Below are 24,236 nucleotides of genomic sequence, written 5' to 3' on the forward strand. Positions count from 1 at the left end.
AACAGGGTGGGACCCTGGCATACGGCTGCCGAGAGATGGAATTCGTTAAGTCCCAGCAAAAGCGAAATGAATGTTGGTGGCCACATCCCATGCAGCTCACACATCTTTTGGTTAGAAGGGCTGCGCCCTCGCCCTGCACACAGGGCCTTCTTTCTTCCTCGAGGAAAAGTGGCTCTTTCACAGCCTGCTGGGAGGCAAAGGAAATGGAAAAGTCTTGCAGTATCCTGAGCCCCTCTCTGTTTCCTTCGGGCTTTCACAAGTTCAGGGGCTTTTGCACACAGGCCGGGTCCTGTAGGGGAACAGAGAGTTCTTTAGCTGGAGGCTGTGGGCAGCGCTGCTCATGTTTCCATGGGAGAGAAGCCCTGCGCACTGACCTCCTAGCCCCGGCCCTGACTTGGCCAGAAAACAGCGTGTGGAGCCCCTTGTGGCCCTCCCAGTCTGTGGCCCCAAAAGCAGAGCAGCTTAGTGGGGGCTTTTCTGAGAAGCTGCTGAGCTCAGACCCTGCTGGCTCCACATTCCTGGGTGATGAGGGAGGGATTCCAGTGTTTACTTTGAACACTGTTTTCCTGTGTCTGAATCTACTGGGTGTTAAATTCTTCCAGATTTCTGGCTCCACGTTGCAGCTCCAACGGGACAGAAACAGGTTTAAGGCATTTGGCGATGGAACGAAAGCAGGGTGCATCTGGGCACCTTCTGGGTGTAGAATTTCCACCCTGCGGTTGGAAAGGCTGTTAGCGCCTGCTCCTTGGGCCCCACGCCCAGGCAGGGTTTGTTGTGGTCTCAGTTCAGAGCTCTGCTCTTGTGCCTTTCACATTTCCCACCCTAGAGGGCAAAAGTTAGCTTTTCTCTTTTGAAAATGCATCCGGGAACGTGAACAAGCCGAGGTTTTGGAAGGTCAGGGCTTGCAGTGTTTTCCCGGTGAGTACAAACCCAGAAGTTGGGCTCATAAGGAATTCATTCGGTGGGATGTGTTAGGAAACTCCAGTGCATTCCATTTCCTGGGGATTGCTGTGCCAAGAGGTTTCACAGGCATGTGGGAGGTTCGAGCTGGAAGGGAGACAGGGTGAAGCAGACCTCAACCCTCGTTTTTACTCAGGAGAAAACCGAGGTACAGAGAGGCAAAGTAGAGCGAGGGCTGGGAGGCTGGACTGGAAGGGCCAGTCCCTGGTGCACCTGGTTCGATCTCTCAGTGCTGTGCAGTGAGTAACCTGATGATGGTAACTGTAACTATTGCCATCTCTGACCACACAACCATGCAGGGCTCTAGGAAACACTCTCCCCTTTATTAAGTGTTGGTAAATCAGTGGCTTTAACGATACAGAAAGCTTCAGAAAACAAACAGGATCGATTCCAAATTAAAGGCACTCTTTGGGTCCACCATGCACAATAGTTTCTGCATTCTTGTGTTCTGGGCTGGTGAGGAATTCAGGAAAAACTCCCAAAGGACCCCATGATGACTAGGGCTCCACAGAGTCTTTGGTGAGGTGCCAGCCTCTAGGCAGGCAGCTGTCGGCCTCTGAATCAGAACAGCCCAAATCCAACTCAGGCATGGGAGGGGTGATGGCCTTAAAACTTACTCCATTCTAGACCCTGTGCTGTTGGATTCTGGAAACCTACTCTTGAGCCCCGTGTGCCTGTGTGCGTGTGCGTGTGCGTGTGCGTGTGCGTGTGCGTGCGTGTGTGTGTAAGGAAAGGAAGATTAGTGGCAATCTTTCTGGCTCCAGGGCCTAGGTGGGGCCCAAACAGTGTTTATGCAGTAGGTTTGGATAAAATAGTCCCATGATAGAACCTGACATTTTGATCTGGTGACTTGCACAAAGCCATTTTGGTGCCAAGAACATTTTTACTTAGCCTTCAAAAGAAACCATGAAAACGGCAACTTTCTATAACTCTCAAGTAATGTGCAAGGCAAGCACCCCAACTCCATCTCTGAGCCTTCCTCCTGTACCTTGCCCCCCATCCATACCCTACCTGGAATCACTCTGGCCACACTAGTATATCTGCTGCGTCAAAATGGACTTGTCAAAGTCTGCTTTGTTAGAAGAGCAGCTTAGTTTCTGTAGCATGTTATAGACCTAAATTCTTTACTTACATATAGGTTCCCTTACTTATAGACCTAAATTCTTTACTTACATATAGGTTCCCTTACTTATAGACCTAAATTCTTTACTTACATATAGGTTCCCTTACTTATAGACCTAAATTCTTGACTTACATATAGGTTCCCTTACTTTAATAGAAATGGTGTCCCCTAGAGACGGAATGGGGAAGAAGGAATTATGCAGTGAAATTTCTCCCACTGTTGCCAGAGGAGAAGCCCTTCTCTGTCTCAGTTCTGTGAATGGGATTTTTCCTTGGGATGTCTGGTAGGGGCTTTGTATTGGTTATCTCTTGGTGGGTGACAAAGCACCCCAAAGCTTAGTTGCCTTAAACAAATATTTGTTATCTCACAGCTTCTGTGGGCCAGGAATCTGGGTGTGTCTTAGCTGTCTGCCTCTGTCTCAGAGTCTCTCCATGATGCTGCAGTCATGGTTTTGGCTGAGGACGAGGTCTCATCTGAAGGCTCCACAGGTGGAGAATCAATTTTCAAATTCACTCACATGGATATTGGCAAGATTAAGCTCCTCACACATTGTCGAACTAAAAGCCCCAGTTTCTTGCTGCCTCTTGCCTGGAAACCCCTCTTAATTCCTTGCCATATGGGCTTCTCCATAGGGCAGCTTGTAATATGGGAGCAGGCTTCCCTCAAGAGGAATGAGAGAGTGTGAGAGAGTACTCAAGATGGAAGCCAACTTTTTTATGACTTAATCTCAGAAATGACATTCTATTACTTTGACCATATTCTGTTTATTGGAAGTGAGTAATTAGATGCAGTTCATACTCAGGGAAGGAGATTTCACAAGGATGTGAATACCAAGATGTGAGATTATTGGGAGGTAACTTACAGCCTGCCTAGGACACACCTTACGGGCCCAATTGCTGTTCACCCCATGGGCTCTGTCGCCCTTGCAGTTCTGATAATATATGAGTTGCGAGGGGCAGAGGAAAATGATTTCCATGTTCACCCTTACTCCTCCTGAGAGGTAGATAGCTCTGTTGGCATAGCATTTAGAGGCTTCTCAGGGGCAAATAATCCCAAGTTTCTCAACTATTAAGAGTTACATTTACCATCCACTCTCCCATCCCATCCCAGCTCTACTCCAAAGAAAGCAGATGAACCCAAGACAGCATCCACAGTGGCTTTCCATTTCCCTGTGGTCTCTGTCACTCTCTGAACCATGTGACACTCTGCTCTCTCTAGAGTTCATCTAGTCCTCACGTTGGATGCCAATGTTATCTAGGTTTCTTGTTTCCAGAATGAACCCCCAGCCATAAATCACAGAATAGAATTTATACCAATAGTTCAGGGTTCTTGGTGTTTACCAGAAAAGCTAATGGTTACAAAGCTCCTTATGGATCACGGAATACTTTTACTTACATCAACTGGATCATCATCACATCCCATAGGGCAGGATGTTTCCCATCTTGGGGATGAGGAAACAGGTTCAGAAAGACTAAGGAACTGCTCAAGATTAGACATAATGAGGTGAAGCGGGGTTTCAACGTGAGTTCTCTTACCTTTGAATTCTGTGCTCCACCTTGCAGCCCCTTGATGCTGTTTGCAGACCTGAGTCTACAGGTTACTTGCAGGAGGAATCTGGCAAACCTTCTTGGCTCAGTTTTGCTCCTTAAGCCATTCTAGACCAGAGCTGCAATGATCTGAGAAGAGAAATAGAACACAGCTGGGACAAGGGACATCAAAGCTGGGGTGAGGGAGAGCAGACACGACTGGTGACTTAGGGAGCTGCACAGGCACGTGCATGTGTATGCATGTATGTGCCTGTGTGTGGGCGTACACATTCATGCATGAATGTGTATGTGGCTTGTAGACTCTTTCTCATGCCAGTGACTGTATGGATGTTCTGCTCAGGGCTGTGTGTACATGTGCACTTGTGTGTGTTGCTGCCTGTTGGTTGGAAACCTCCCTCAGTTAACCTGTGCACTTATGTGGCTGCAAGTGGACAGACAGATTCCTGGGCTCAGGGATGGGCTCTGGAGATGCCTTTCAGTGAGCAGATGGTATAAACAGGACTCTTGGGATGTGAACAGTAGTGTGGCTGGGGAGGGATGGGTGAGATGTAGGGACAGCACTGTGGCAGCAGTTGTGTTGAAGGCTCCCCTGAGCCTGTCTTCTGACCTCCTATGGCTCCAGTCCCTTCCCTGATCTTCAACATAGTGACTCAGTTTTGGCGAGATGTGTCTTGGTACCAATTTCTCCAGCCTGAACATTGGACTGCATTGTTTTGGCATTGCAGCAGACATCGCCATCCCGCGTTTTAATGATGGCAGCAGTCCAGCCAATAGTCTCTTACCATGTGCCTGTGCCCTGTGCCCTCTGCTCAATCTGTATATGAATTATCTCATGAAATCCTCATGGCACTCTAAGGGTAGTTTGTCTTACTGCCTCTGCTTAACAGCTGAGAACACTGGGACTTCTGAATTTTAACTATCTTGTTCCTTGTTCCTGGTCACACGGCTAAGTTACTGACCTATCTTGAACTTGTGCTCTGAAGTCTGTGTTACACTTTCTCCCAAACAATTGTTTATTTTTTTATTTTTATTTATTTTTTTTTTTGAGACAGAGTTTCGCTCTTGTTACCCAGGCTGGAGTGCAATGGCACGATCTCGGCTCACCGCAACCTCCGCCTCCTGGGTTCAGGCAATTCTCCTGCCTCAGCCTCCTGAGTAGCTGGGATTACAGGCACGCGCCACCATGCCCAGCTAATTTTTTGTAGTTTTAGTAGAGACGGGGTGTCACCATGTTGACCAGGATGGTCTCGATCTCTTGACCTCGTGATCCACCCGCCTCGGCCTCCCAAAGTGCTGGGATTACAGGCTTGAGCCACCGCGCCCGGCTTCAAACAATTGTTTATAAGCAGTTTTACTGTTTTGGAAACTTTGGTGAATTCTCCTATCAATTACTATCTTCAGATATTGAAATCCATACAGAATAATATTGCAGAACCACACTAGAACAGTAAGGAGAGGATGGTTTTTCTGCAATGCTGCATGAGGGTGGTTTTCAAAGGCTAGGCCTTTGTTGGGGAGAGGATACCACACAACACACTCCACGAAGGGCCTGTAACTGGATTTTAAAAGTATTTGATGCAGCCCTCCGCCATGCCAAGAAGACACATTAAAACCTTGTTGTTTCATTGGATTTCTGACTCAACAAAAACTCCTTTTGTCAGAACTTCAGGATTTCCTGGCATGTTACCCACACATATTTTCTATGTGGACAGTTATGTTTCATCGTATACTATTGGGGTATATTTGTGCCTAGAAAGACTCATTTGAAACAAATAATTAAATGTTTCTGCCCAATTTCAAGGAACATCTTTTGTGACTTCTGAAGAATGGACAATTGCTATATTAATTTTTAATTGTGGGCAACAATTTGTTATATATTTAAGTGTTGATTCTCCCTTCATCCCCAAATCATTCATCTTAGTTAAATTAGATTACATTTTTTGCCAGTTAACCTTCTTCATTCTGTGTTTCTCAGGGACCCAGTGAAATGAGTTGCATCAGAGGCTTGAAGAAAGAGTTTTTAGCTGGGAGAAGAGAGGAAGGCCAGCTAATCAGAACAAGGTAAGCAAGTCTGGCCTTGGGTTTTGAACAGAGTCTGTCCTCCCATTGGGCCAAGAATTGCCTGGAATTTAAAGATCTCACTTCTGAGTCTTAAAAACACAATTTAAGGAGAGAGAGAGAGAAAGAGAAAAAAAGAGAGACATGTACCAACAAAATAACACATAACAGGCTAGATGGTCCTGATAGATACGGTTTAGATAAGATACTTGGGAGCAGAGAAGGACCTGTCTATTCCACCTAGAGGCCTGGGCCAACCTCTCAAAAGAAATATCACTGGAGCAATCCTGGAAGGAGATATGAAGGGCATGCAGAGGAGGGACCATGTGTGTGAATTTATAATCATTATGAGGAAGGAAACTCCATGCATGTGAAAAAGCAGTTAATATCTGTTAACAACATACAGAAGATACCCATGGAGCTGCATTTGGTGGCAATGACACCTGGGCCTGGTAAGAGCACATATTAGATGAGGTGAGAATAGAAATGGAGGTTCGAAGGGGAAGCCGTGTAGAGCTTGGGTTAGAATTTGGTACATTTAGGTCCCCTGGACTTCTTCATATTAGACCGGCTTTCATTTCTTCTTTCAACAAAGCCTGAATCCAGGACTGTCATGGGTCTCTGTGCTTGAATTCTTGCTCCTTACTGGGCACCTGCGATGTCTCATTCAGTCTTCACAATAATCCCACTGGGAGGTGTATCATTCCCGTTTTATGGATGGGGAAAACTTAAAGCTCAGACAGAGATAGTGCAATAGATGTGCCCACTTAAAAGCAGTAAAGAGCAGTGCTGGGATTTGAACCCAGGCCTTTACAACGACTCTATTTGTTTGTCATAGTTCTCAAAATAATGTCTCATCTTTTGCCATTTTACTTTCTCTAGTAGTAGCTACTGTCTAGTCAACCAGTCTGTGGTTTTCATTTGTGTTCCATACAAGTGTGCCACTGCTGAATATTTGCATTTTCAGTGATCCCTGGAGAGTCCAGGAGAAGTTGCTTATGGCAATTGCAGTAACGTCCATTTATCTGATGATTTTGACTCAAGTGCCTGGGGACAGAGCAATGAATGTGATGGATGGGATTGCTGCTCTCATGTGGCTTATATTCTAGTTGGTTAAAATAAAATAAATGCGTAAATCATAAGAAATGTCAGGCAGGGATAGTGTTAGGCAGAGGATTAAAATAGGAGATGCGATAGTGACTGGTGGTAATGTTAGGTCATCAGGGAAGGCTGAGGGGTTGACATTTAGGCTGAATCCTGACTTAATCAGAAGGAACAAACCATGTGAAGATCAGGGACATGTACATCCCAGGCAGAGGCAGTAGCTGGGGAAGGACCCTAAGGTGGGAACAAGATTGATGTTTTTAAAGAAGAGAGGCAAGCCCAATGTGGCCGGGCACAGTGGGGGATGGGGGGAGCCGTTTTGGCTAAGGCTGGGAGGGGAGGCAGAGGCCAGATCAAAGAGGGTTTGCAGGCCAGCATAAGGAACTGGCATTGGCTTTTAAATGGAGGGAGAGCCATGGGAATGTTAGGCGGGGGATGATTTAATCTGATCATGCTTAAAAATAATCACTCTGGGTCCTCTTTGGAGAAGGATTTGTAGGGTGTATTAGTCCATTTTCATACTGCTATGAAGAAATACCTGAGACTGGATAATTTATACAGGAAAGAGTTAATGGATTTCCAGTTCCACATGGCTGGGGAGGTCTCCACAATCATGGCAGAAGGTGAAGGAGGAGCAAAGGCTCGTCTTACAAGGCAGCAGGGAAGACAACATGTGCAGGGGAAATGCCCTTTATAAAACCATCAGGTCTTGTAAGATTCATTCACTCTCACAAGAACAGCATGGGAAAAACCCATCCCCATAATTCAATTACTTCCCATTGCATCTCTCCCACAACATGTGGGGATTATGGGAGCTATAGTTCAAGATGAGATTTGGGTGGGGACACAGCCAAATCATATCATAGGAGAATGAGAGTGGAAGCAGGGAGACCAGTAGCAGTTGTTCAGTAGTTCAGTTAATAGATGTCAATGTCTTGGAGGAGGCTGGTGGTGTAGAGAAATCGAATCATGGTGGGTTGGGGTTGTGGGAAGATAATGGGCTGGGGATATTGAATGAAGAAGCAAGAGGAATCAAAGGAAACCTTAGATGTTTGAATTGGGCAATTCGATGAATGATGATGCCTCTTTCTGAGATGGAAGAGACCAAAGAGAAATCTTTTATGGAGTAAAGTTAAGAGTGTTTTTGAACCATGAAAAGTTTGAGAGCTTATTAGATATACAAATGAAGATGTAGTATATTGGTAGTTGGATATATATCTATATATCTATATATCTCCAACTTCTTTGGACTTTGGGAAAGAAGTCAATCTAGTTAGATTTGGCGTATTGATGAAATGTAAAGCCACGAAATTGGTTGACATCACTTTGGGGATGTGTGGAAACAAAGAAAAAAAGAAGAAGAAGAAGGGGATCCAGAACTTCTCAATGGAGACTGAGAAGCAGCTTGCTGAGTGATGTTGGTGGGAATCCACTCCTGTGGCATCATGGAGGCCAGGTAGGAGAACATTTCAAGAACGTGAAAGTGAGCGCTCAGCTCTGTCTATGACCATGGCATTTTGGAAGGTAGAGGGGGAGAGACCTGGGGTACAAGTGGAGAGGTGTTATTTGACAGGAACAGGGATGCCTTATTCATTGTAACAGGAAAGAAGGCAGACTGCAGGCGAGTGTATGGTGGAGAGTTGGTATGAGTGATGGCAGGAGGGGAGGGAGTGCTTGAGGGATTCTTGGATTTTTCTTAAAGCAGGGCAAGAAAAAGACATTAATCTACAATGAAAGGAGAAGGAGGTGAAGAGGAGGTTTGAAATAGTTGCTTGGTAGGAATATAAATTATTTAACCACTATGGAAAACCGTATGAAAATTTCTCAAAGAACTAAATATAGAACTACCATTGGGCACAGCAATTCCACTACTGGGAATCTACCCAAAGGAATAGAAATCATTTTATCAAAAAGACACCTGCACTCATAGGTTTATCCCAGCACTATTCACAATAGTGAAGTCATAGAATCAACACAAATGTCCACAAATGGTTGACTGGATAAGAAAAATGTGGTATATATATGCCATGGAATACTATGCAGCCATAAAAAAGAATGAAAGACTATTCTTTGCAACAACATAGATGGAGCTGGAGGCCATTATTCGAAGTAAACTAACTCAGAAGCAGAAATCAGATATCACATGTTCTCACTTATGACTGGGAGGTAAACAATGTGTACACATGGACATAAAAGTGAGGATAATAGACACTGGGGACTCCAAAAGGGAGGAGGAAGAGAGGAGGGTGAGGGTTGAACAATTACCTGTTGGGTACAGTGTTCAATATTTTGGGTGATGGGTTCACTAGGAGCCCAACTCCACCATGACATGATATATCCATGCAACAAACAGGCACACAGACCCCTGAATCTAAAATAAATATAATGCTAAAAAAGAAATAGTTGCTTGGAGAGTGGAAAAGGGAAAAGAGTAGGAAAGCGGAAGTGTTGGTTGGACTAGCTCTGTTGATTGACTTGGAGATAGAGGATTAAGAGTGTGGAATTAGGCCAGGCATAGTGTCTCACACCTATAATCCCAGCACTTTGGGAGGCTGAGGTGGGCAGATCACAAGGTCAAGAGATCAAGACCATCCTGGCCAACATAGTGAAACTCCGTCTCTACCAAAATACAAAAATTAGCTGGGCGTGGTGGCGCACGCCTGTAGTCCCAGCTACTCAGGAGGCTGAGGCAGGAGAACTGCTTGAAGCTGGGAGGCGGAGGTTGCAGTGAGCCGAGATCGCGCCACTACACTCCAGCCTGATGCCTGGTGAAAGAGTGAGACTCTGTCTCCAAAAAAAAAAAAAAAAAAAAAGGGAAGAGTGTGGAATTATAAAGAAAAGGATCCTGCAGATAGACTGCCTGAGGACTATTCCTGTTTTTTGTCACTGAATCGTTGTGTGACCTTGTAAAGGGGTTAATGCAATAGTACCTAATCATATGGATTTTGTGAGGATTGAACTAGTTAATATGGTAAGATGTTTAGCGTGTGCCCTGGTAGCAGCACATGGCATAGAGTTGCTAGCTGTTATTCCATGTGGGGCCCATCGGCACAGTGGTGTTTGTCTCCCACCATGTTTAGTTGCTGAGGTGGTGGCACCCAAAAGAGCCCCACACATGGATTGAACTGGTATTAAGGCTTTGCCAGGCAAATATGTGTTTGCATAGCACATGGGAGAGGGATAAGGGGTTCAGGTTGTTTGCAAGGGACCATAATGAGGAGCTGTGGGGTATCAACAAGATAAAGCAGAAAGCGGGACACAAAAGGGAGACTGAGGGGGAGGTAGGGTGAGTGGATTGAAATCCAGGAATTGGACTGGGAACCGCTTGGGGACTGAGCTGGAGGGATACAGGAGGGAAGAGTAAGAGTGAGATGCTCGCAGCTTAGATTTCAGATGTAGCGTGTTTATGGGGGACGGTAAGAACAATGGGCTGATCACAGAGGCAGCAGCGATGGAGGCTGAGAGGAAGACCCGGTGACTGGAAGTGGGCAGGTCGAGGACTGCTGGGCTGGAGGTTTGCACGGATCATTCAGGAGACGTTGAAGAAGCCACGATGATGACACAGTAACAGCGAAAGGAGGTCAGCATGCCTGGAGCTCAAGTTGTCAGGGACTGAGGGGCAGAGGACAGTGCTCAGAAGCTGGCAGCAACCAGGCAGGTGAGGCAGTGGTGTAGCCGGGGCACGGGATCAGAGGAGGAGGAAGGAAAATGGTTTGAGGGTGGCAGTCGTGGGTAAGGAAAGTGACTGCCTCCAGGTTCCAGGACAACCCTTCTTTGAGAGGCTGCAGGGGCCCAGGAGAGAGAGCATGTCCCCTGGTGATGACCTAACAAAGTGCTCTTGGCAGAAAGTCCCAGGGGTGTCTGCGGCAGAAGGGAGAGAGGCTGCGTGTCTCCACATTTCAGCTTCTTATCCTCAGCTTTTCAGATTTTGAATGCAATTTCATCAGTTTACCCAAGGCTGTAAGTAAAGCTCCACACCTTTGGCTTTCTGGCAATTTCTCAACATAATTGTGACACACACTATTTATAATACAGTCATTCTTACCTTCCTCTGAGAGCACATGAGTGATTCCCTTCCTGGTGATTCCCTTCCTGGAAGCGTTAGAGAAGTGTTCTCTGCATGGTCGTGCTATGGTCCGGGATTTTTGGAGGATGCGCAGTTCCTTAGAAGTGGAGCATGGAAAGAGAATTCCGGGCAAAGGCATAGAATGTGCCAAGGGGCAAATATATGAGTTCTTGGCTAGTGTAGGGAGTCGAGAGCTGAGTGTGTGTGTGTGAATATGCGTGCATGTACACACGTGTGTGCATGTAAACATGTATTATGTGCGTGTGCATATGCATATGCATAAGTGTGTGTGGGGGTGAGGTCTTGGTGATGGGAGCCGAGAATGGGGAACTTTTTTCTGGGACTAGATTTTGGGGGTTTCTTATTACTCAAGAGTTGGGTGCAATGGGTGATGCATGTATTCTCTCACTTTCTGGCATGCCCTGGGGAACTGTTGCCACTGAGGACAAACCCTCAATAGGCTGATGGAATAATGGAGTCAGACAGAAGGCAGCTACTTGCTTTTCTTCTAGGCAAAGTCTCAAATGCAAGTCACCTTCTTCCAAACAAGCACAGGTCTGAATTCCTAGTGCTGTGAGCCTTTAAAAAGGGGTGGCCCGGCCCATTGATTGAGCGCAGTCCTGGGAAATGCCTGGTTGTTTCCCCTGTGTGTTCTCCAGGTCCACAATGTCCCTATTGTTTCAGTGGAGCAGGACTTCCTTTTCCTCATCGATTAGACATTGTGAGGCCACACATTTTAATGGTCGCATTGCTCAGGAGCTGTCAGACCGAGAGAGGGTCTCTGAGCACAAATTGCTTAAAGCCTTTCATGTTTGCTTTCCTGAATATGAGTTGTAGGGCTCTTTCTTGCTGCCTGTTTCTGCATATCTTTCTTACTTGTCAAGCCTGTCAGTGTACAAGCCTATCCCAAAAATGTCCATGGAAGAAAAAGATTGAAAAGCTCTCCTCTGATTACGCCTGTCTGGCTTATTCTGGAAATTCTATTTTTAAATTTGGAACTTGATCTGTAGCTAATAGATCAATACATAATGGCCACATGAGTTTTATGCTTAATGGGCCTTCATATGTCATCTTGGAGTGGGAGTTTAATTTCTTTTTTTTTTTTTGTGAAGCAGAGTCTCACTCTTGTCGCCAGACCGGAGTGCAGTGGCACAATCTCGGCTCACTGCAGCCTCTGCCTCCCTGGTTTAAGAGATTCTCCTGCCTCAGCCTCCAAAGTATCTGGGACTACAGTCGCTTGCCACCATGCCTGGCTAATTTTTGTATTTTTAGTAGACATGGAGTTTCAGCATGTTGGCTAGGATGGTCTCGATCTCTTGACCTTGTGATCTGCCCTCCTCAGCCTCCCAAAGTGCTAGGATTACAGGCATGAGCCACTGCACCTGATCTTAATATTTATAATAGAATATTCCTTGGATAAATATAAAATTCAGATTCATGGTTGTCCCTGATAGGTATAAAAACCTAATACCTCTTCCTGCAGTGAATTTTCGAAGTGTTTCTTCAGACAATTCAACATTATAATTCGCATGCGGAAAACACACTGGAAGCTGCCTGTATTATCTGCATGCTGGAAGGAGAACACGGGTCCTGAGTGGAGAGACACTTCACTCAGGATTTGGAAACACTGAGGCTGGCATTTAAGCCATGCCCACTGCCCATCATTTCCTTTGTCATTTGAGATTTAGCACAACCACATTCTCTTCATGAACCTGCTTCTTGACACCCCTCCCCACCCAGGTTGAATTAGGAAACTGGTGGTCTGTCTTCCTCATGGGGCTCTGAGCTCCTTGGACTAAGTAAGGCTCAGTGCTTGCCTGGTGTTTGAGATGCTTAGTCAGTACCTGTCTGCCAAGTGGTTGATGGAACATGTATTGGCCTATGTACTGGGGGGCCGCTGCTTTTGTTTATAACACAGATGACAAAGATTAGTTTGGATTTATTAGCCTGGGAAAACTGCATTGCAGACCCTTGATGTTGAGAAGGGGAGACCCCAAAGTAAGAGGCAAATGTGGAAAATCCACAGTGGGTCCTGGGTGAGTACGGGAGCTGCCCCTCTCAGAAGAGTAATGTTTGGAGCTCAGGATAGGTTTTTGGAATGTGTGCATGTGTGCATGCGTGCATGAATGAATATATGTTGAATGGCCATAGATACTTGAACTGTGTTTTCACCATTGGAAAATAAAATGCCCTCAATGTACACGTCTAATCGTTACAGAAAATAAAATATAAAAGCCTTATCAAGAAGCAACATGTCCCCTCCTTCCTATCATAAGTGATGAATCAGTAATACCAAGTCTGTGTTAGAAGATGAGCAATTCTGATTAGACTCCCACCTCCCCGTCCTGATGTGGTTAGAGACAGTTGATCCCCCAGAAAGAGGCATGGTCTAGGTAAGAACATGCTAACACAACCAAGTGGCCCGCTGTATGCAACATGACTTTTTAAAGAGAGTGGGGTAATGAGCTTACTTCTCTTCTTGCGTGTGTGTGTTTGTTTCTGGGGAGGGGTGCTGGGGAGGAAGAGTAGGTGTCCAGCGTGTTATTGCATAGGGAGAGGAGAGAGATGTCTTTTTTCTCGAAAGACCAGCTTGCCCCTTCCCACTCCCATTCCCCTTTGTCTTAACATTTCTAGGATTCCCAATGCTCCCAGTGTCTGTGTCACTAAAGGCAAACAAACCGACATCTTCTCGTGGGCACCTCGCAGAGCCCATTTGGTAGAGGTGGGGCCATGGTGAGAGTTTCCATGGGATGGGGGCAGGTAAAGAAGTGGAGAGAGTGAGGAGAATCTGTAGGCGTGCACACTGTTTCCCAGCGCCTCTCAGTTTGAAGTTCAGGGAGTCAGCGCTTGTGCTGGTCCTGTGGGATGAGGTTCTGTGGGTCTCCTGTCGGCCATTTGGAGATCGGCACAGAAACCGCACGTTCTGTCTCCTAAGTGGGTGCTTGACTAGGAGTGTCTTTCCAGATCTCAGAGATAAGCTTTTCAAGACACTTCTGGCTTTAGTGGCGCTTCCTCTTTAGCAAAAAATAAATGAGGAGTGGCCAGAGGGTAGGAAAAAAAAAGGGGAGGACATTGGAAGGTTAAGGAGGACAAAATGCAGAGGTGAAATGAGGCTTTGCATCAGGTTCCTGTTTGAGAAAATGTGATTCTGCTTCTGGGGCCAGGCAAGACGCCTAGGGATGGCTCAGGGAGAAAAGTGAGAGGTGAGACAGACAAGCCTTGCAGGCTGGAGCAGTGAACAGAGGGAACTCAGGTCTTGTTTCCCGTGGAGCTTGTTCTTCTGCCTAGGAACAGTTCTGGGGACTCTGCAGCTGATTTCAGAGGAGGTGATTCCTTGAGGACCCAGCGATACCCTGAGCAAGTTCATCATTCTATCCTCTTACTCCATAACATTCTCTGAGGCCCTGCAAATTCCAAAACAAGAGCAGGAGAAGAACCATTGTTTCACAATCACCGCAAATATGTCACTGGTTTCTAGTTCCATAAGATGACCCACCCAATGAATGAATGAATGAATGAATGAATGATGCCTGGTCAAATGAGATTAGGGGATGCTGCCCATTCAATCTCCCTTTTGGAGAATTACAGGACAAATTAACAGATAACAGATTGAAAATCCAGCTCCAAAGGAATTTTTTTTACCATGGCAATTTTTTTCTGACTTAGTTGACTGAGGGCAGGGGTGCAATCTTGCACAACAATTTAGATGATGTGGCGACTCCCGGGTTAAACAATCTGTGTGGCTTTATAGGGTGGTTTTTGCCATAGGCCCCTTCTTTTTCTTTAAGTAATACCTATTAACATCTGGAGGAGAGATTATTGCATTCTGTGGGACACGGTTTAAACAACACTAGATTGAAATAATAATCCACAGGTCATGACTATGTAAATGACACCACTTTCACAGCATTAGTGGGGCAAAAAGTCTGAGTGGGGTCAATTTGTGCCAGAGCACTAATCCATCAATGCCGCCTGGAATCCGTAAAATCCTTTTGCAAGATGGTTTCCTGAGATAAGGGTGCAGCTTGTGGTGAGAGGGTGAGATCATTAGATTTGCATGAGAATCCCATGGCGGCCACAGTTTCCTTAGCTCTGTACTTTATAGCCACTGGTTCTTCTTCTTTGATCTAAGGCAATTTTGGTATCGTCAGGTGGTGGTTGTTGAAATACTCCATGGCCCTTTTAAATGTTTAAAGGCCCCTGAGGTACAGTGCTGACTATCAGGGATTCTTGAGTGAAGGCATATGTCTTCGGACTGCAAAGGGACTGCAAAGATCTTCTGGACCATTTTCTGTTTCTTCTTCTTCTTTTTTTAAAAATTTATTTATTATACTTTAAGTTCTGGGCTACAGGTGCAGATCATACAGGTTTGTTACATAGGTATACACGTGCCATGGTGGTGGTTTGCTGCATCCATCACCCCGTTATCTACTTTAGGTATTTTTCCTAATGCTATCCCTCCCCAATCTCCCCACCCACTGCCATTCCTCCCCTAGCCCCCCATCCCCCAGGCCCTGGTATGTGATGTTCCCCTCCCTGTGTCCAGATGGGACACCCACTTATGAGTAAGAACATGAGGTGTTTGGTTTCCTGTTCTTATGTCAGTTTCCTGAGAATGATGGTTTCTAGTTTCATCCATGTCCCTGCAAAGGACATGAACTCATCCTTTTTTATGGCTGCATAGTATTCCATGGTATATATGTGCCACATTTTCTTTATTCAGTCTATCATTGATGAGCATTTGGGTTGGTTCCAAGTCTTTGCTATTGTGAACAGTGCCCCAGTAAACTCATTTCTTTTTTCTTTTCTTTTCTTTTTTTTTTTTTTTGAGATAGACTCTTTCTTTGTCACCCAGGCTGGAGTGCAATGGTATGATCTTGGCTCACTGCAGCCTCCTCCTCCTGGGCTCAAGCAATTCTCCTGCCTCAGCCTCCTGCGTAGCTGGGATTACAGGCACCTGCCACTGTGTTCAGCTAATTCTTGCATTTTTAGTAGAGATGGGGTTTCACTATGCTGGCCAGGCTGGTCTCGAACGCCTGGCCTTAAGTTGTCCACTGCCCTGGCCTCCTAAAGTGCAAGCATTACAGGCATGAGTCACTGTGCCCAGCTCGTTTTCTGTTTCTAAGTGGTTAATAATACTGTTTCATAAATCTGCAGTGTTTTTTTGTTTCAAATTCTAGAACAGCAGTTCCCAAATTTTGCTGCACAGAGAAATCGCCTGGGAAATTTCTGATTATTTTGATTCCAGTGCCTATACTGCTTCCCATTCCAGTCAAATCACGATGTTGGGAGTGGGAGCCTGCATTTGTGTTTTTCCAAGATCCCTAGTAATTCCAATGTACTGCAGAGTTTGGGTACCATTGGATTGGAAGCATTTTACTTTCCAAACAAAATTTTTTTTTCTGTATCAATAGGTCTTTTATTGCATCATTTAAACATCACAAGTAGGTCTCAGGAATCATCCAGCATCTTATTCCTGTAGCTGGACAACTCTTGGATCTTATTCACAAGTCTGCTGAACAGTTCCTTTTTCAGAGACATAGATGCCATCCCAAAATTTCCTGATATCCTTGTTTTTAACTGTTGTGGCTTGCTGAATCAAAGCTGCTGATTTTGAGACAAGCTCCATGTCATTTCCTTCAAGGATTAATTCATCTTTCTGGGCTTGAGATACTGAACAAGAAACACCTGGCCTCCTCCGAACCCTGCAGATGTATTTTTCACCTAAGAAATTTCAGATTTCAACAAGAGACCCAGTCTCCTGGATAACGACGCTGATGGGGAAGTGAGCTTACGCAGACCTCATCTTCTAAGGGAAGCCCAGCGTAACACCCTTGATCATGTTCTGTACATGACGACAAATACTCCCAACGGTAGCCAGTTCCTTTCTGTTACCCCACCATTTGTCATCACGAAGCCTCCCTTTTTTTCTTTCCAAGAAAACTGAGTTCTACTTTGATGTGATTGAAGTCCCTCCACAGGGTTCCTCTGGGGCCCTTCACCATCATTGTGCGGCCCTTCAGAGTAATGTTGACATTTTCTGGAATGTTGACAGTCTGATTGTTGAGAATGGTGTCCATTCTCGCAGTAGACACGGCAAAAAAAGCAATTTCCAGACATTTTAAAAACAACTGTGGGCCAGGTGTTGTGGCTCACACCTATAATCCCAGCACTGTGGGAAGCAGAGTTGTTAGGATAGCTTGGGCCCAGGAGTTTGAGATCATAGTGGGAAAAATAGCAAGACCCCTTTCTCTAATTAAAAAAAAACAAAGAATTACCCAGGTATGGTGGTGTGTGCTTATAGTCCCAGCTACCCAGGAGGCGGAGGCAGGAGGATTGCTTGAGCCCAGGAGTTCAAGGCTGCAGTGAGCCATGATTGTGCCACTACACTCCAGCCTGAGTGACAGAGTGAAGCCCTGTTTCAAAAATGTAAAACAAAACAAAACACAACAAAACTGTGTCTCTCTGGGACAGGAGTTCATTCATTCTTATCCTCATTTTGCAAGTGATAACTGAAGCCCTAGGAAGTTAAGGAAGATGATCAAGGTTGAAAGATTGTTTCACGTTCCAGGTAACTGAATTACAAACTCGGTCTATCAGACTAGATTCTGAAAGTGGTGGGATGAGAGACTGAGTAGGGGAGTGGGGAGCCGGCCCTGAAAGAGTGGTCTGAACATGGCTTTGTGTCTGTAGGAGAAACAAGAAAGCCGCTTCACCACTCTGCCCCTCCCGTCAATGCCGTTTCTGTCTGTAGACTGCTGGTTTGCATTTCATTTACAGGGACACAAAATGGAACCTTTGTGCTGGAATTGAAGGAAATTATAAAAGCCCACAGCTTCTCTTCAGACTTAATGTCAACTATTTGTCTCCTGTTATTTTCAAACAAACAAGTCCTCCCTGTGAGTTTTGAGGCAATCTCAAACGCTTTCTCCTTTGGTTCTTTTTATAGTTTCCTAGTCCCTGCTTCGGCAGGTATGAGAAAAACCCACCATTCGTAGAATTGTCCTATCAGCCACATGGCGCGGCTGTAGGGGTCAGATGAGTCCTGGCCAGAGGCTCTGAGCAGGATGGTGGGTTACACAGATGCACACAAGTGTGCAAACAAATGATTGATGAGACCAGGCTTTCCCGAGGATTCAGGGTTCATCAACTAGAAACTTAGAAGCAAGGATGAAAGAGGAATGACTCCCAAATCCCCCAAATTTATTGCCAGCTGAAACATATTTCCACCATCTGACATCGTATTTTACAGATTAGGAGATGAAGACATTTATTTATTTATTTATTTTTATTATTATACTTTAAGTTTTGAGCTCCATGTGCAGAACGTGCAGGTTTGTTACATAGGTATACACTTGCCATGGTGGTTTGCTGCATCCATCAGCCCGTCATCTACATTAGGTATTTCTCCTAATGCTGTCCCTCACCTAGCCCCCACCCCTGACAGGCCCCTGTGCGTGATGTTCTCTTCTCTGTGTCCATGTGTTCTCATCGTTCAGCTCCCACTTATGAGTGAGAACGTGAGGTGTTTGGTTCTCTGTTCCTGTGTTAGTTTGCTGAGAATGATGGTTTCCAGATTCATCCATGTCCTTGCAAAGGACATGAGCTCATCTTTTTTTATGGCTGCATAGTGTTCCATGGTGTACGTGTGCCACATTTCCCTAATCCAGTCTATTATTGATGGGCATTTGAGTTGTTTCCTAGTCTTTGCTATTTGCCAATCTGTGTCTTTTAATTTGAGCACTTGGCCCATTTTTAATTAAGGTTACATTATGTGTGAATTTGATCCTGTCATTATAAGGCTTGCTGGTTATTTTACTCATGAGCATGATGCAGTTTCTTCATAGTGTCGATGGTCTTTACAATTTGGTATGTATTTGCAGTGGCTGGTACCAGTTTTTCTTTTCCATGTTTAGTGCTTCCTTCAGGAGCTCTTGTAAGACAGGCCTGATGGTGACAAAATGTCTCAGCATTTGCTTCTCTGTGAAGGATTTTATTTCTCCTTTTCTTATGGGGCTTAGTTTGGCTGGGTATGAAATTCTGGTTTGAAAATTCTTTTCTTTAAGAATGTTGAATATTGGCCCCCATTCTCTTCTGGCTTGCAGGGTTTCACAGAGAGTTAGTCAGATGGGCTTCCCTTTGTGGGTAACCCAACCTTGAGATGAAGAAATGTCTAACAGTGCCAAAATACGGAAGACAAGAAAATAACTATCTTTTCATTAGAGGTAGACAGGCCCAGGTTGGGTGGCCACTTGCATGCCATGCTCTATGGGGACTTGGAATGGGTGACTTTAAATTCTGAGGCCTATGGTAGGTCTTAGAAGGAGAACTAAGATGTTTTACCTTACAATTAAAAAAAAAATTATGATGTGAAAGTCTAGGTTAAATGACTATTTGAGCATTATTTCTTCCCTAGCCTCAAAATAGTGACATTGTGAATTCTTCTAGAACTGCACCGGTGTGGAAGATTACCACTGATACCCACAGCAGGGACTCCATAAGATCTGGCTCTAAATAGGCTTGACATTCTGGAGCCTGAATGCATCTCCAGGTTGCCATCCTTTGTTATATGTGTTATAACAAAATCCTAAAATATCTGAATAATTTACTTTACAAAAACAGTGGAATTTAAAGTTGCCCCTATCAATGACACACTCACTTGCATTCCACAATAGTTCCTTGATTAGGGAAAAAGAGGGATGGCAAACCTGGGAACTGCTTATCTCGGAGGAGTGTTCCATGAAGAAAAGAGTCAGCCATCACCCCACTACTCAGTCTAAACCAGGGCTCCTCAGAGTATGAACCACAGACCAGCAACATCAGCATCATTTAGGAGTTACTTAGAGATGGGAATTCTCAGTTCCTCAAAAAAGACCTACTGAATCAGAACCTCTAAGGTGGGACCTGGGTATCTGTAGTTGCACGAGGTCTCCAGGTGATTCTAGTACTTGCTAAAATTTGAGAAGCACAGTCTTAGACCCATGGTTCTCAAAGTGTGGCCTCCAGATCAAAAGCACCAGCATCATCTGGGAGCTGTTCAAAAGCATCTGAGACTCTTTTTCAATGGGCATTTGTAGGTGATAGTGGAAATGCTTCACGGCACTTTTAAGTGCTTAAAGGCCACAGAGATGGCAAAATTGAACATAGAAACATAATGAATTCTTAGATATGTGCATGTGTCTTAGAGCTGGAAAGGAACCAAAAGGGTCTCTTGGACTCATTTCTTGTTTCTAGGTAGTTAATAATGTAATCTTACAAATCTCCAGTATTTTCTTTTTCTTTCCCCATTTTGGTTTAAAACAGTGGTTGCTAAATCAGCAGCTCTGGAGTTGGGCCCAGTAACCTGTGCTTTAACAAGCTCTCCAGGTGGATGCAGCCTCAAGTTTGAGAACCGCTACACCATGGTTTCCATCAGAATTCCTCCCAGCCTGGCTGCATAGAACATTAAGACTTCCATGTTTCAGCTTGGGCTTGAGGCCCTGGTAGCTGACTCCTGGCAGCTGCCCATCTCTGCTACATTCTCTCCCTGATTCCAGGCTGAGAGGTGCAGGTTGGATGTTGCACTTGTAGGTAATGTGACCACACTTGGACTCTGGTAGAGGAGATAGCAAGGTTTTGAAATGAGGACTTTTTTTTCTTCACTTCCCCTCTGTGGACCTGTCTCCACACAGCCCCCAGCCTGCCCAGCACTCTCTGCTTTAAGGCTAGGAGACTGGAAAGCAGGACACCCAGAGATTGTCATGACAGTCCACTGCTCTTGAGCAAAGGCATGCCTGCAAGCCTTGGCAGGGCTCACCTGGCTTGTCTCCAGCTCCACAGAAAACATGTCCTCTTCTCAGGAGGTGAAGTCATCTTAGCTTTATGCAGAGACCATAGGTCTTGGACCCCCTAGGGTGGCTACTAATTGTTCCTCTCAGGCCAGTTTGAGGAGGCTCTGGCTAACAAGTATATTTTCCTGTAGGAATCTGGACCTATATTAAGAAATCAGTAAATATTAAAAAGAAGATGGATGCAAGAAGAATGAAGAAAGAAGAAGGTAGGATTGGGAGCGTTACCAGTGGAAGCTCCTGCACTGGGGTTGGCTAGGGTTGGAGGATTTGCAGTGGGAAGAGGCCACTGGACAGCCACTCTCGTTATGCTGGCAGAGAACACAGCACGTTCAGGAGATGGAAGGGGGTTGCCGTTCATTTTGCTCCAGGCATTTGAGGCATTTGAGTTTGAACTCTGCCAGTTTCATGCAAATGCCCTGTCCCACAAGATCTTTACATTTGTTTGGAGGCGGCAAGGGTGAATAGTCTGTGCTTAGAGGCCTTGCTGGGAATTCTCTAGTGAGAGGTAATATCACACATGACTTTTGCAGGGAGATGGAATCCTTCTAAGGCACGTTCTTTGCTGATAGATCTATCCTCAGACAAGCTCCAGCCCCTGGACACCCATGAGGCAGCCTGGGAGTAACTATACGACCTACATCTTCACTTGATTATCCCTATTTACAGCATTTTTTTTTTTTTAACTGCATTTAGTTTGGAGATGGCAAGATGACTCTTTTAACTCCCCTCCCTGCAAAACTCCAATTGAAATGATCAGAGAAATATAGAATTAGGGAAAGAATGCATCACATAAGAACACAGGGGAAGGTAGCAGCTGCAGGAGAGGAATTGAGTCATTTCTGCTAGGTAGAGTGATGTTGCAAGTGAAAGATGGGAAGGACCAACACGCCCATGATTTTGCATCTGTAAAGGAACAGGCTGCTTAAACTAGTGGGTTGAATTTCTAGCAACATCCGCCCTTTTCGGCAAACACCCCAAACATCTGGCCAACAACCATAGTGAAAAGCTTTATTTTCTTTGAGTCTTGTTAAGCTCGAATTCAAACCCACTACTTGTTGGGTATGCAAGCTAGTCAGCCTCAGTTTCATCCTCTATTAAATGGGGAGAATACCTACCTTATAAGGTGTAACTAGGATTAAATGAAATAGTTTAGGCTGGGAGGCATAGCCGAAAGTTTAGCTACCATTTACGGATTGCTACATGTCAAGTACTGTGCTAAAAGCATGTAAGTTATCTGTAATCCACAAGAAAGCTCCATGGACTTTGTCTTATTCTAATCGCCATTTTACAGATGAGGCACTTGAAGTTTAGCAAGGTTAAGAAACTTCTTCAAGGTTCACAGTTATAAAGAGGGTAGTGTAGGAATTTGGAGCAGCCAAGTGCAAAACCCATGCTTTCAAGCACCAAGCTGTACTGTTCCAAGCCCTTGTACTTTCTTTAGTCCTCAGACTAAAGAAAAAAAGTAGAAGTTCAGGGGTAAAACAATTTGAGGTTATGCAAATATTTAAAGTCAATCAAGTCTGCTTGACTCTGTCTCTTGGTTCTTACCATTCTGTCGCTGTTTAATTGATATACTTTCTAGGATGTCATTCTGTTCCCCACATTGAATTGGATTTTGTTCCCATTGAATACAAGGGGTGCAAAATAGAGAGGACCTCACAATCTGATTCCTGCCTTCCCGTTTTTTGAAGAATTGAGCTATTGCCTGTGACTGCCTCTAAATGGCCTGCATTTCTCTTTGCTGGTAGGACTCACAGAAAACACTGGACTTTTCCTGAAGCTGCTTGAAAAACATGACCCCTGGCCAGCCTCTGTCACCTATACCTCTCAGACAGTGCAAAGACTCATTGAGAAGAGCAAAAACAGAGAACTGGAATGCATGCGTGCCCTCGAGGAAAGCTCCTGGGCATCCAGGAAGAATAAGCCTTCCAGCGTCATTCAGCTGAAAAGGAGAAAGTTGTCCCAGTCTTCCGGTGAAGTTGTGTTCAGGGACACGCTGTCAGAATCCACGTTATCAATGTGGGGCGCTTACTCAATATCGACCATGGCTCCTACCATGATCCCAGAACCCACGCACTTACATACGGATTCCAGAGACGGCCCCACTGAAAACTATAACAAGATCATCTTTGCCCGAAAGCCTGTGATGAGGATGCTCCCTACAGTTCGCTACTGACCAACAGGGAGAAACACACAAATGTTTTTAGCCAGGGGTCCCTGCAGCCATCCCCCAAGAATGTACAGCAATAAAGCTCTATTTGCCATGCATTTCACGGTGTCCTTTAAATCTGAACTTGCTCTTGCTCATGCAGAGCTTGGCTGAGAGAAACCAGATCAGAATGTGGGCTGTAGGTAGGTGGGTGTGTGCTCTCCCACACTGCTGTCTGGAGGGGTTGGGCAGTGCTTGACTGCAGTCTCTGCCACAGATACTCAGCACCAAAATATGGGTGATTTGTCTGGGTCCAGGCAGAAGACAGATATCATACCAGCTATTTTATTAGAGATAATATAAATAACGATTAACCAGGTGACGGAAAAGGGCAGGAAGGGAATACAAAGGTATCCATGGAGGTAACACCACAGGGTGGAGGCATCACACTTGAGGCTCGGGAACTCATTGAAAGGTAGTTGCTTGGAGAAAGGATACGGGACTGAATCTCAGACTTCTGAGGTGGGGGAGTGGGGATGCCGCACAACTCGAGCTGGTGTCTCTGAGTTCGGAGGAGAGTCCTTGTGGTGTTGGTGCCCTGGCCTCTGAATGGGGGAGCTCTTTTGTTGGTGTCTCTGAGGGGACCACCATGAGGCTGCTTTTGTGAGTGTTGGGAAAACCAAAAACTGCATTGAAATCTTTCAGGAAGGAGTTGCCACTGCCCTGGTGAAGAAAAAGCACTCCTAGGGTTAGCAACCTTCCTGGCACGGACAGGAAGCTGATAGCAAGTGAACAGGAAGCAAACAGGAAGTGAACAAGGAGCCACTTCCTACTTCCTCCTTTAGTCTTGCAGATTCCTGCTAGTGCACCCTGTGGGCAGAGCCTATCAGGGCACAAAACTGGAATGTGGTTTGTAGAATTCCAGCCCCAGCATCTCCAAGCATAGGATGGATTTTGAAGCCAAGAGAAAATTAGCTCTCAGCTGGGTTCTGAGTGATCCCATTCCTGAAGCTGCTTGAAAAACACGACCCCTGGCCAGTCTCTGTCACCTATATCTCTCAGACCCAGGAAACCAGCTGGGTCAGCCTGTCATAACTGGATCCCTCTTGCATGTGAAGACAAAGGTTGCTTGGAGATGGAGAAAAGTTCAGCATAGCTTGCTTTGGGGCCAACTCAGAGCATGGGTGAACCAATCCTAGCTGTCCTCTGACAAATAACAGCTGGAGTCCTGCCAGGAGCATTTTCCCCAGGCACTCAGCTCCACAAGGCAAACCTCAGAGAAGTGCAGGGGAAAAGAGCTCTCCATTTCTCAGCAGGGGACACCCTGGTCCCCACTGCCACTTCTTTTTGCCCTCCAAGAGAAAAACCTCTCAATACCAGGTCCGGGAGCAGCTTCGTT

At 45.4% G+C, this 24,236-nt stretch overlaps 1 protein-coding gene and 1 pseudogene across 1 annotated transcript; one reads left to right on the forward strand and one right to left on the reverse strand.

The window, feature by feature from the left end:
- Window positions 1-697: 697 nt before the first annotated feature.
- CDRT4 (CMT1A duplicated region transcript 4) lies at window positions 698-22,954 on the forward strand. Its single transcript, XM_032280220.1, has 4 exons — window positions 698-918; window positions 5,606-5,691; window positions 20,820-20,894; window positions 22,437-22,954. Exons 3-4 carry the CDS (start codon window positions 20,864-20,866, stop codon window positions 22,862-22,864), a joined length of 459 nt encoding a protein of 152 aa, XP_032136111.1. The 5' UTR covers window positions 698-918; window positions 5,606-5,691; window positions 20,820-20,863; the 3' UTR covers window positions 22,865-22,954.
- Window positions 16,235-16,938, reverse strand: LOC116553086 (annotated as a pseudogene).
- Window positions 22,955-24,236: the final 1,282 nt, after the last annotated feature.

This window comes from Sapajus apella, unplaced genomic scaffold, assembly GCF_009761245.1.
Source record: "Sapajus apella isolate SASKATOON/1434 unplaced genomic scaffold, GSC_monkey_1.0 scaffold12, whole genome shotgun sequence".
Lineage (NCBI taxonomy): Eukaryota > Metazoa > Chordata > Mammalia > Primates > Cebidae > Sapajus > Sapajus apella.